This window comes from Curcuma longa, chromosome 11 (genome assembly GCF_044706935.1).
Source record: "Curcuma longa cultivar G26 ecotype Majalengka, Jawa Barat chromosome 11, ITB_CL_G26_1.1, whole genome shotgun sequence".
Lineage (NCBI taxonomy): Eukaryota > Viridiplantae > Streptophyta > Magnoliopsida > Zingiberales > Zingiberaceae > Curcuma > Curcuma longa.
In genome coordinates this window covers 2225531-2236934 of record NC_133871.1, presented here as the reverse complement: position 1 = coordinate 2236934, position 11404 = coordinate 2225531, and the positions used below count along the sequence as shown (strand labels likewise).

Here is an 11404-nt window from a genome sequence, read left to right as displayed (position 1 = left end):
TAAAAAAATAATCGATCAATTCCTAAGTAAGTGAAACTATAAAATTTTCTATTATACTTAAAAATTTTAATTATTTTGATTAATTTAATTTTTATTCGAATTACTCGATATTTTATCGGTTTGATTTATTTAATTTTTATTTAAAAATTTGATGATTCAGTTAGTTCAAAAAAATTTGATTCGATTTCATTTTAATTAATTCGGTTTAATTTTGATCGAATATTTAGTCTTAATTATAATAATTATAATTTATAATTATTATAATATAATTTATTTTATATTGATCAGAATTGAAATATTCAACTAAATAAGTAATTATTATAATAATATAAAAATAAAGATAATTTTAAAAAATAAAAAAATATATAAAAAAACTCTTTTAATAATAAAAAATAAAAAAGCGGCCTTTTGACATTCCATTTTTGTAAAACATATCAATAGATGGAAAAAGAATAGAAAGGGCGGAATCCATCCCACAAACCTTAACCACAAGAACGTAAACAAAACCCTAACCATCTCATCCGGGCGTCGATCGAACCGACCAAGAGTTCTGCAAATTCCAGCCGCAGGTTCGCCGCCCTCCGCCTCAGCTCTATAATTTTCAGGTCAGATTTCCAATGGCTTCACTTGTTCGATCCCTTTCAGTGCATTTCCTCTCTTCCTCCTTTCTTTTATAATGCCGAGCTGCTGTTTGCCTTTGAAATGCCTTCCTCGAGTATGGAATTGGTCTTCCGTGGCGTGTCTGTGGTAGAATTACTAGTTAGGTATGCCATTGCCCCTTTAATCCAGGGCTTTATCGTCCTGAAGATGTTCCGCAAATAGAGCGCGGAATTGGTTATTAGTTATCCAGCAAAGAAGCAAACTCGATGCTTTTGGACTGAAGTTGTGACCTTTATGGGAAGACGACCTCAAATGATCCTATTTTCTTTTCTCCCGTGCGTCAATCCGATGAAATGGGTACTTCCTGTTGGCTATTGATCTTGGAAATTGATTGATTCATGGATCTCTGCCTGCTCGCCACATTTATCCTTGGAAGTGGGGTTTTCTTTAATCATGTCGTCACCCTTGACTTTAATTGATATATTTTACTTCAAATTCCTAAGGTCTAGGCATTGGTCAGTTGTTGCTCCAAGCCTCCAACTAAATTCATCACGACCAAGTAGTTTCTGCTGTTTCCATTTTACTTTGTCATTTAGCTTGTCAACGAGCTTCAATATGATTCCAGTTACCAGCACTTGATTGTTGGTACTTGCAGATATAAGTCAGTGGCAACCTTGTGCTATTACTTATCTTGTCGGATGAAGTCTTTAAGTGTATTCAAAATTTTACTTGTAGATATTTGCTCCATTCTAAAAAAGTTAAGTCAATTTGTATACACTGTCAGTCTAATTTTTAGTGTAATTCAGAGTTGCATAAGGATCAGAACATCAATATTTTTACAATCCATTAGACATTTCCCCCCTTTGAAATACATGTTGTTTCTTCTGTTGTGTACTGTTAATTATTGTGTAAATATCTAATTATGAAATCAATAAAATAATTACATAGCATTCAGTTTTTTTAAAAAATGTGTTTAAGGTCTGTCTGCTTTGATCTACCTGTTTCTTACTATTTATTAAAAAATGTATTCAAGCTCATAATGTGCTGTAGGCTTGTGTAACAAATTATGTATCATTCTTGTGTCAGCTGGAATGGTCCTTGTAGCTTTTCTAGTTAGCTACCATGTATTTTGTGTTTTAATTCAAAACATTTTTACCCTTTTATTTCAGTTAAATGATGAAAAAACCATTTGTAAATATTGTAAACTATAATAAGATATTTGAACCTAGTACTGTTAATTTTAAATTTTCAATTATTGTTTCTTCACTTTGTTAATTTCCTGTCGTTAAATCCTTTCTGAAGAAAAAATTCATATTTTTAGGATTTGCATTGTACGTTTCTGATATTATATTGTTTTCCTCCTTCACATATTCTCGCATCCTAATGTTATTCAATTCTTTCCAGCATACTGAACTTCTGATAAGGAACAATGAATGGATCGTTCAATGGGCAGATTTTGGTGGATAAGCTTGCTAGACTTAACAATTCACAGCAGAGTATAGAGAGTATCCTTGTCTATAAAATTATTTCAGATCTTTTGAGTGGTGCACATGACTGCACAAAGTGTAGGGAAGAAATATGCTGGATTTTAGAAGTAGTACTAGTTCAATTAATTTTAGACCTTTTAGGATTTATAGATGTTATATGAATTGTATTTTTAGAGTTCCCTTTTTTGCGATCTTTTTCGAATGCCTTATGATATATCGGATCAAGATTAGTATGTCATGAAATACATTAGATGTTTATTTAGAATTTTTATCTTTTCAATGTGTTGTCCATCCTCTATTTCGCTTTGGGCCTTCTTATGTACCACTATGATGATGTAAGGATAGTCTTTCTCCCTTTTGAAATGCCCCAGCTCTTGATTGTTTTGTCCTGGCAAACAATGTTAGTTGTTTTTAGCAATAAAACACTGATCCGGATCTATTATGCTTAACTTTGGATTAGCCTTATCACATTGGTGCATCTTCCATCGGAACAAAGCTAAGCAAGTTGTTGAAACCTGGGAGCAACAATTCTATTCCTCCCCTAGGGAACAAAGAATTTCCTTCTTGTATCTGGCCAATGATATTTTGCAGAACAGTCGGCGAAAAGGTTTAGAATTCATTAATGAATTCTGGAAAGTGCTTCCTGATGCTTTATATGATGTATTTGATAATGGAGGTGGTATTGGAAGGAAAACTGTGCAAAGATTGGTAACATAAAATTGCTTCTCTTATTTACTTGTCTTTCTATCATCATTTGGAAGTACAATTATTTGCATTTTCTTATTTACTTGTCTTTTATAACGTAATTTCTCTTTTAGTTAACAGATCCACAGTACACCCCCCTCCAATTTTTCTATAGCATAAAATTTAAATAAAAAACTAATCTCACAGATTCTTACTATTCTCAGGAACATTATACTAATTTACTGTGATGACTTCATGTGCAGGCTCTTATAGTTACAGTTACATTTCTGTTTATATTTCCTTTTGGGCCTCAACCTGATTTTTGAATATCTTTAATTGTGAAACTTTCTCCTCATACCAAATTAATAACTCACACCATGGGAATTAAACTCTTTATCTCTAACACCTTGTTCAAATTGAAGCACATATATTTGTCATGCCCATCTTATCAAGTGAACTAATATTAATAGTCAAAGATGCCGAGTAGTATGTGCATTAGATCGTCCTCTAAACTTATTCTAACACCTTGTTCAAATTGAAGCACATATATATTTGTCATGCCCATCTTATCAAGTGAACTTAAATTGAAGCACATATATTTGTCATGTTGTAGTAGTTTTGATCAAACCTACTACAACATGGAGAAAAATCACTACACATGGAGCATTATTATATCAAAGTATTTTTTTTTCATATTGGTCCAAATTGCTTCGACTTAGTCTAAATCGCTCCAACTTGATCAAAATTGCTCCGACATTGATTTTGGTTAAAACTATCACAACATGGAGAAGGTTGACTAAAATTTTGGCCAAACTGCTACAACATTGACTAGGTTGACCAAAATTGTTTGTAGTAGTTTTGGACATTGTAGCAACTTTGGCCAAAACTACTACAAAAGTGCTAGAAGAAGGGTATTGATGGGGTGCTCTTTTGATAAATTTTCAACATAGGGTGCTCTTTTAACGATAACAAAAATAAGGGGTGCCCTTTTGAGCTTTGGAAAGGGGAAGCCATAAGTGTGGGAAGGTGATAACTATGATTATCTTGGGTTTAGATGAGCATATAGAGTAAAAGAGGGTTTTGTCACCATAGATGAACATCTTCCATGTAGAAGTTTGGGCTAGTGGAAGATGCTCATAATGAAGGTGGAAAACACTCGCAGCTTATGAGAAAGGGTTTTATTCTTGAACAAGCTTAGGCTTGTGGAAGATGCTTGTGACGAAGGTGGAAGATGCTCATGGCTTAAGTGGAAGGTTCGTCCTTGCAAAAGAAAGCTTAGGCTTGTGGAAGATGCTTAAAAATACTTGCGACTTGGGTGGATGGGTTTTGTTCTCTATCCGAAGATGCTCAAGCTCACGGAAGACACTCGCGATGAAGGTGAAACAACATAATTTATCCACTTGCATACTGGGGTATTGGGTCAATAGATAGAATGAAAAATTTTGCCCTTGCCTATTGACACAGATTAAAATTTGAATCCATGCTACATTGATTTTGCAAATGTTGCTTGTTCACACTCATCTTTTTGATTAATGGGGAAAATGTAACTGACATCCTCCATTTTTCTTCATGCAACTTTGCTTTTTTTTCTTCTAAATTAGTAATCTTTTTAGGTTACCATTTGGGATGAGCGTAAAGTTTTTGGTTCACGGGGACAAATTCTCAAGGAAGAGATGCTGGGAAGGAAGCTTGAAGATAAAAATAAAAATGGAAAGGCCGTTGCTCAAAACTTGGTAAGGAGCTTTAAATGTGGGGTGTATTTGTTTAAGCCTATCCGTTGGTCTGAAGTTTGTGCATTATAGTTTGCTACACTGTACTTTTGTGTTTATAAGTCTGTTTGATTTGTCCAGAAGCAATCTAGTGGAATACTAGAAAAGATTATTTCAAGCTATGATAAACTTTCTGATGAAGATTCTTTATTTGGAAAATGTCAAGCTGCTCTTAACACCATTGATAAAGTAGAAAAGGAATTGGGAAGTGACTTTGAAATAGGTATATTTTATTATCTGTTAATAAGTATCTGTTTGAGTTTCATTTGCACTTCTTTTTTGCACTATTATTCCTGGATTTACTGTAGCATAAAATAGGTGACTGCCACTGCGACAATGGATTAAACCCGTTGGAAAAAAAAAACTTGTTTCAGTTAGTAGCTTATTCATTACCTATCAATTTTACTCTTATAGGCTTAAACAAATTGGCTTTATTTGTCTTTTTGTTTTTTTATGATCAAACAATTCAGTCTTCAGTCAATCCTATGTTCATATTCTACTGATTAACACAAGGTTTTGAGTTCTCACCCAGAATTTGTAAATAAATAAAGTACAAATTTTTGTTTGTCAGGGGCATCATATTGCAACAAGGAGCAATGCACATTAGCTAATGTAACAAGATACAAAAATGTTTTAGTGCATTAACATGGACACACTCTTATGCATTAGAAAAACATCCTCTTTGACTATAGTGCTCAAACTGTAAATTAACCAGAAATTCCAATTGGCAGGATTGCATGTAGAATGACCTAACAATTTGTTAATCTGACAATTGGTTCTATGTGTTATCTAATTTTGGTATCCAAAGTGTAGACCAATTACTTTCAAATACATGTTAAGATGTGCATAACTCATGCCATTTCATCTCCTTGAACAAAGGTTCAAAGTACTAGTCAATTTTTAATCTGACAATTGTATCTGATATGTAATTCCAGTATCCAAAGCATAGATCAATCACTTTGAAATATCACACTGTATTACCAAGAAAGAAACAAATACCACAAAAAAGGAAACAAAGTTGAGAAATAAATAAGAGAATAATCCGTCATTAGTGCCTTTTCAAATAAATTAAACAACTTAGAACATATTTCAATATTAGCGCATCTACAAATAAATTTTAAATCTCAGTTTATCATTTGTTAATTTGGGGATTGTCGTATTTTTTCTTTTGGTAAATAATTAAGGGATAATTGTATCCCAATTAGAGGCTAACATGTGCTCTTTATTATTTCCTAGTTTGTTTAAGATTGAGGTGATATAGTCATCTTATGTTTAGGTAATATTCAATTTTTGATTAATGATATATTTTACTTTTTTTCGACGTGAGATAATTATCTTCTTTGTTTCATCAATTTTGTCCTAGTTTTGGTGTGGTTTGACAATTCGATCTTGTTAGTTATGTCAATTAATGTTAGAGCTGAAACTGGGCGTTCAATATCAGAAGTTGATATCCTATTTCATTTCTTCTTGTGTATCTTATAATCTTGCATGCATCTTCATCCATTTTTCAACCTCAATCCTAGTGGTAACTTCAAAATCAATGAAACTCATCTCAGTATAAACTCATCTTCCTGTTTTTCTTATTTAGTCGATAATTTTAAATTGCGAACATTTATTTAGTTTTCCTCACAATTTTCTATGTATCATCACATATTATACATAGAAGCTAAAAAAAACACACTATCATCTCCTATTTAATTTAGTTATCATCCATAAAATAATTAAAATAAAAATACCATCATTAACATTCTCTTTTACTTGCATGTTAATTTATTTACCATCTTTCATAATTTCATGCATTATATTTATCATATAATTTTATTTTATTCTTATTATTATTTATCTATACTTAGATCTGCACAATGAGAAGAAACACTATAACTATCCCAGATATATGTGGGATATAAATTTTAGCTAATGTGAGTAGCCAAACTATACTCTTGCGAACAATGAGCTTAATTTCTTGAGAACTAGATCTAATCATTCAAATAATTATTTTTATGCTTCTAACTCTGAATAACATGCATACTCATACTCAACAATATTATCAATATTATCAAGACAAGAATTAAATTATTTTGCATTGTAAACCTATGCATCTTAGGACGGATGCCCCACAATAATTGTTTGGAGATTATCATATCACATTGTACGATTGTCAGATGCTTTTTTCTTCTCCAGATCCACCACAATAATTTTTTGAAGATTATCATAAAATTTCTAGCATCGGGAATCATATGCAAGTCCTTTGTTCTTTTCCATATATTTCTAATTGAGACAAGTAGCATTCTCCTTTAAGAGTCTATAAGCCTAAAATTAGAATTTTAAAACCTAACTTTTAATTTGCCATTTGAATAACGATGAGTCTATCTGAGAAATAAAATGTAACAGTTTGAATGCTTGAAAGTCAAAGTTTGGGATGTTAAAGAGGTAATCAAAAGAGTCTTTATCAAGCGTCTTGATTGTATATATTTAGGAGTCCTTTATGTTTCTTTTCCCATGTTCTAAGAGTCCACCTAAGCAGTAAGTATGTGCGTTTGCTGTACTGCTGCAGTAGGCTTCTTTGGTGTGATGCCTAGGATCCTTTGGTGTGATGCCTAAGTCCCTTCAACAGGTTTTAAACTATATTTCAGTTTCCTACACTACCTATCTTCAAATAATCAAACTCTCTTCATCAATTTCTTAATAATTTTTGTAGTCCATCTTGTAGTCAAAACCATATTTACATCTCACTGACATGTAGCTGCATTGCGACACCTTTTATCATGTTTGGAATTTGACTCACTAGATGCTATATAGATGATGAATAATGTTAGTTTGACTCAAGCTTATCTGTCAAATTTTATTTTGTTTTGTGACATCACACCTTCGGACTAATCCAGTGGTTGTTGGAATAGGAAGTGCAAATGGATCTGAAATTATTGGTAACTTAAAAATTCAGCACGGCATTCTAGGAGAGTGCATTGAGCAACTGAAGGCATCTGAATTGTCTAGAGCAACTCTAATCTCATATTTAAGAGAGGCACTTAATGAGCAGGTGCATCTGGCTGACGTTTTAAACAGTTTTAGTATAATGAACTTATTTTAGTTTGCTGAAGTTTCTTCATTTACATGACCAATTTTATTAATCCGTGTTTTCTTTCACGTTAATTGATTTTCAGGAACTAAAGGCTGAACAAACTGGCCACCAACTCCAGGTAATCTTCCTGTATTTTCTAAATTACCTTTGCATGACTTGCTCCAGCCTCCAAAGATACATTTTTGTCAGGTTCTTGTTTGATTAACAACGCTGTTTAATTTGATTCCAATGTCACTAACACATTCATATCTGAAGACGTGTTAAAGTTTCACAAATGAAGCTGCAGTTATAGCTCCCTCTTACACAAGAAACACAATAGTTTACTTATTTATATGTCCATATTCTGTGGTTCAAGGTCGTCATATTAAGGATTGTACGTTGCAATATTCAGTTAAAAATTCTAAGATAGTTTTTAATTGATTGTTTACCTTGAAAGACAAATTAATGTAATATTTTATTGGTATTTGGTTAGTATATTTAGTTTTTCAATATCCAGAACAGAAATGTAGGTATACATCTCACCTTGTTCAAAAATGTATGAAATATATCCATTTCCATTCAAAATTGAAATAATGAAAATCATCAACTTGAAGTTTAATTCATCCACGAGATTGAGAGGATGATGATGATATTTGATAAAGGAATTGGAATATGACTTTGCCACTGTTTTACTTCTCATCTATGTTACTGCTACTCTAGTATGAACATCCAACATATATAGACAGGGGTAGATGAAAGAGTACCAGTAATGCATCTTCTGTCACTATTGACTTCACCCTTATCGTTGAGTCAGAGTTTTGATGTGATAAGGCTTGTTCTTCTTCTTAGTATGGATATTGACTCCGTGGTGCGATAAAATGAGAGTGCGAGAGTATGCCAACCTCTTTACCACAAGATACAGTCCATTAGTCCAGGCTACAGCCTCATTCAATCAATCACTTGATCTCAAAGAACTATAAATAAGTCCAGAGATTTAACTCTTTAAATGGCAGTTGATGGCCTGCCTCAAGCTCAATTGAGAAAATTAGGGATCTAAAAATGTAGCTAGTACTTTTCTCTATGATCCTATTTTGTCATTTGCATATAGTAGTTCTACTAAGACATATTGATAATATGCTGTTTGTTGGTACTTGTTATCTCAAGTTTGTGAACTATGATTTGATTTTTTTTTTCATACACTGCATACCAAATTGAGAGTTTTATCGCCTATGAGAAAAATTGCAATGAAGACATTTGGACCTTCATCGTTATTTGTCGACCTTTTCACTTGTTGCACTCCTGCCGTCTCTCCTTAGCATTGTCATTTTCAGACATTGAAGCTGCAATTGATATATGAATGAAATTTCACCTTACAGTAACTAGCAATATTTCCTTCATTAGAAGAAACGATTAGAGAAGATGACCATGAAGTTAAGTTTGTCTCCTTGAAGACCATTCTTTCTTTTGTTCAATCAAATACTACAATCTTCTATGTCGAAGATCTTTGCATCTTTCACATGAGATCCTTGACTGAGATATGCAATGCCATGATCCCTTTTGGTGGCACATGGATTTTATCCTACGTCTTCTAAGTCAAATCAAATACTACAAAAAAAATTTTGACTGATCATGTTTTCCAGGTTGCTGAATTACGATGCAAGCAAGCGGGTGACATCTTATCGCAGCTCAATGTGGAACAACAACCTCCAGCCACACAGAACCCGACAGAGCCATTACACTTTGCTCCTGAAGCGACTGCTAGCTCTGCTGTTGATGCTCAAATCACCCTGAGCAGATGCACCCAGGAAGAACCCCTCGCCGACATTAAACCTTCTCTCAGCGACGAGAACAGGAAAACAGAAGCTGCTGCAGTTGCAGCGAAACTCACAGCATCTGCTTCTTCAGCCCAAATGCTGAGTTTTGTCCTCTCGTCTCTGGCCTCGGAAGGCGTCATCGGTCCGGCAACGGCAAATAAAGAAGAATCCCCTGATAGCAAGAGGCTGAAGTTACAGAACAGCCTGCCCCCACCTCACCCTCTGCTTCAAGTGCCGATGCCGCCATTTTCCCATCCAGAAGCAATGCATCAGCTTCCTCCTTCGCAATCGCCATCCCCTAACCTGGAGCCACCATCCACTTCAGTGTCACTTGCAACGCCGTCGCCATCAGCTTCTGTCCAATTTATGCAGTCTGCTGCGGGGCCTATGACAGGCGTCCCTTACGCGTACGGCTCGGCTCCACCACCTCGACCGAACTATCCATTGTTCGGCATGCATCCCAATCTAAGTGCTCCAAGTCCATTCTACAGCTTTCAACCGCCCGAAGGCCCCAACCTCGTTGTTCAACCACCGTTGCCATCGGGACCGCCTCCCCTGACCCGACAGTAACATGGTTTTGCGGCTAGGGAGCATAAAAGATTCAACTGATGCTTATAACTTGCCCCCGTATACTGATGCAAACTCACTTCAAACCTATGTATAATCTGAAATTGCTTTGCAATCGGAAGCTAAGCATGTACATTCTGTTACGACATTTATGGACACCATTGTAGTCGAAGATATTGCTCTACTGAATTGTGTTTTAAGAGATTGAGTTGTAGTGTTGACAAATGAGGACGATATTACTATGGACATATTATCTTTGACCATTGTTAGTATCATAATCTTGTTTTTTTTTCGGTTTTAGTTTGGTGGTTAGAAATCTTGTTGCATATTCTAGATGTCGGAAACGACTCGAATGTTGGAATTAGGGCAACACCATGCGATGTAATGGTTTGATATTCGCATAAGTGGGTGTCGAGGGGCAAGAAATGGATGAGTGACTATGAACCGGGAAAGAAAGAATTATGCCCGGGGCCGATCCAACAATTAAGCAAGATGATCAAGAACTATGCCGAGTGAATCACTCAAAGAGGAACTATCGATAGTAAAGTGTTGTTATTCATATTCAATTCCTACAAAAATTGCTAGACAATTCTCTACGTTTGTCATCTTAATCATTAGACAAACCAATCATCGATAATGAAGTGTTGTAAGCCAAATTCAAACCTCGTAGGTTAACACAAAAACTCTTCTACATTCGATAAGTTAATCGCTAAACACTTGGATTGTTACTTCTTTCTATCATTCTTGTTAGATCCTTTTTCCTTTTAATCTTGTAGAGTGAAATTCACAAATACTAAAGGCAAAAATATAAAAGATGCCCATCATATTTTCTATACTTAAGGCGGTAAATGACTCAAGTTGAGCTAAATTTTGTATTGTTCAAGTTTACTTGATAAGATAATCGATTTAAAGCAAATCGAGTCTCCAATGAACTAAACTGTTAAAATAATTATTCAAATTTGATTTTTTTATGAGTTTGAACTTTATTAAAGTTTTATTTGAGGCTGATTTATTTAGATGTTATTAAACTCTTAATGCAAATTTGTTTGAAATTTTTATATTTTTAAATTTATTTAATTAGTTAATGAGTTTTATATTACAAACATATTTATTTGTTTTGAGAGTTTCTTTATCTATTTAATAGTTGGATAAGAGTTTTTTTTATATGAACATAATTTATAAATTTTGTACATGAATATTATTTAAAAATAATTTATAATTTTTATTCATAAAGATTATCGAGTTAAATATATAAATATTTAAATTTATTTATTTAATTTAATGAATTATTTAAGCATATTTATTTAATTATATATGTTTATAAATATATATAAAATATTAATTTGAACATCAAATTTATTCATAAATATTTAATTCATTTATAATGCATTCGACTAATTACAATGTAACTATTATAACATATAC

General features: G+C 33.5%; 1 protein-coding gene across 1 annotated transcript; it reads left to right on the top strand.

Annotated features, from left to right (window-relative positions):
• The first annotated feature begins 483 nt into the window (after positions 1 to 483).
• On the top strand, positions 484 to 10278 carry LOC141839485 (uncharacterized). The gene is made up of 8 exons (XM_074727229.1): positions 484 to 605; positions 2005 to 2105; positions 2548 to 2795; positions 4385 to 4504; positions 4622 to 4763; positions 7438 to 7577; positions 7702 to 7737; positions 9239 to 10278. Exons 2-8 carry the CDS (start codon positions 2030 to 2032, stop codon positions 9980 to 9982), a joined length of 1506 nt encoding a protein of 501 aa, XP_074583330.1. The 5' UTR covers positions 484 to 605; positions 2005 to 2029; the 3' UTR covers positions 9983 to 10278.
• The last annotated feature ends 1126 nt before the right edge of the window (positions 10279 to 11404 follow it).

Excerpts from the sequence above, each read along its gene's own strand:
- LOC141839485 (XM_074727229.1), top strand. The coding sequence starts at position 2,030 with ATGAATGGATCGTTCAATGGGCAGATTTTGGTGGATAAGCTTGCTAGA. Across the intron at positions 4,764-7,437 it reads GGGAAGTGACTTTGAAATAG|GAAGTGCAAATGGATCTGAA; the intron begins GTATATTTTATT and ends TTGTTGGAATAG. Across the intron at positions 7,578-7,701 it reads GAGAGGCACTTAATGAGCAG|GAACTAAAGGCTGAACAAAC; the intron begins GTGCATCTGGCT and ends ATTGATTTTCAG.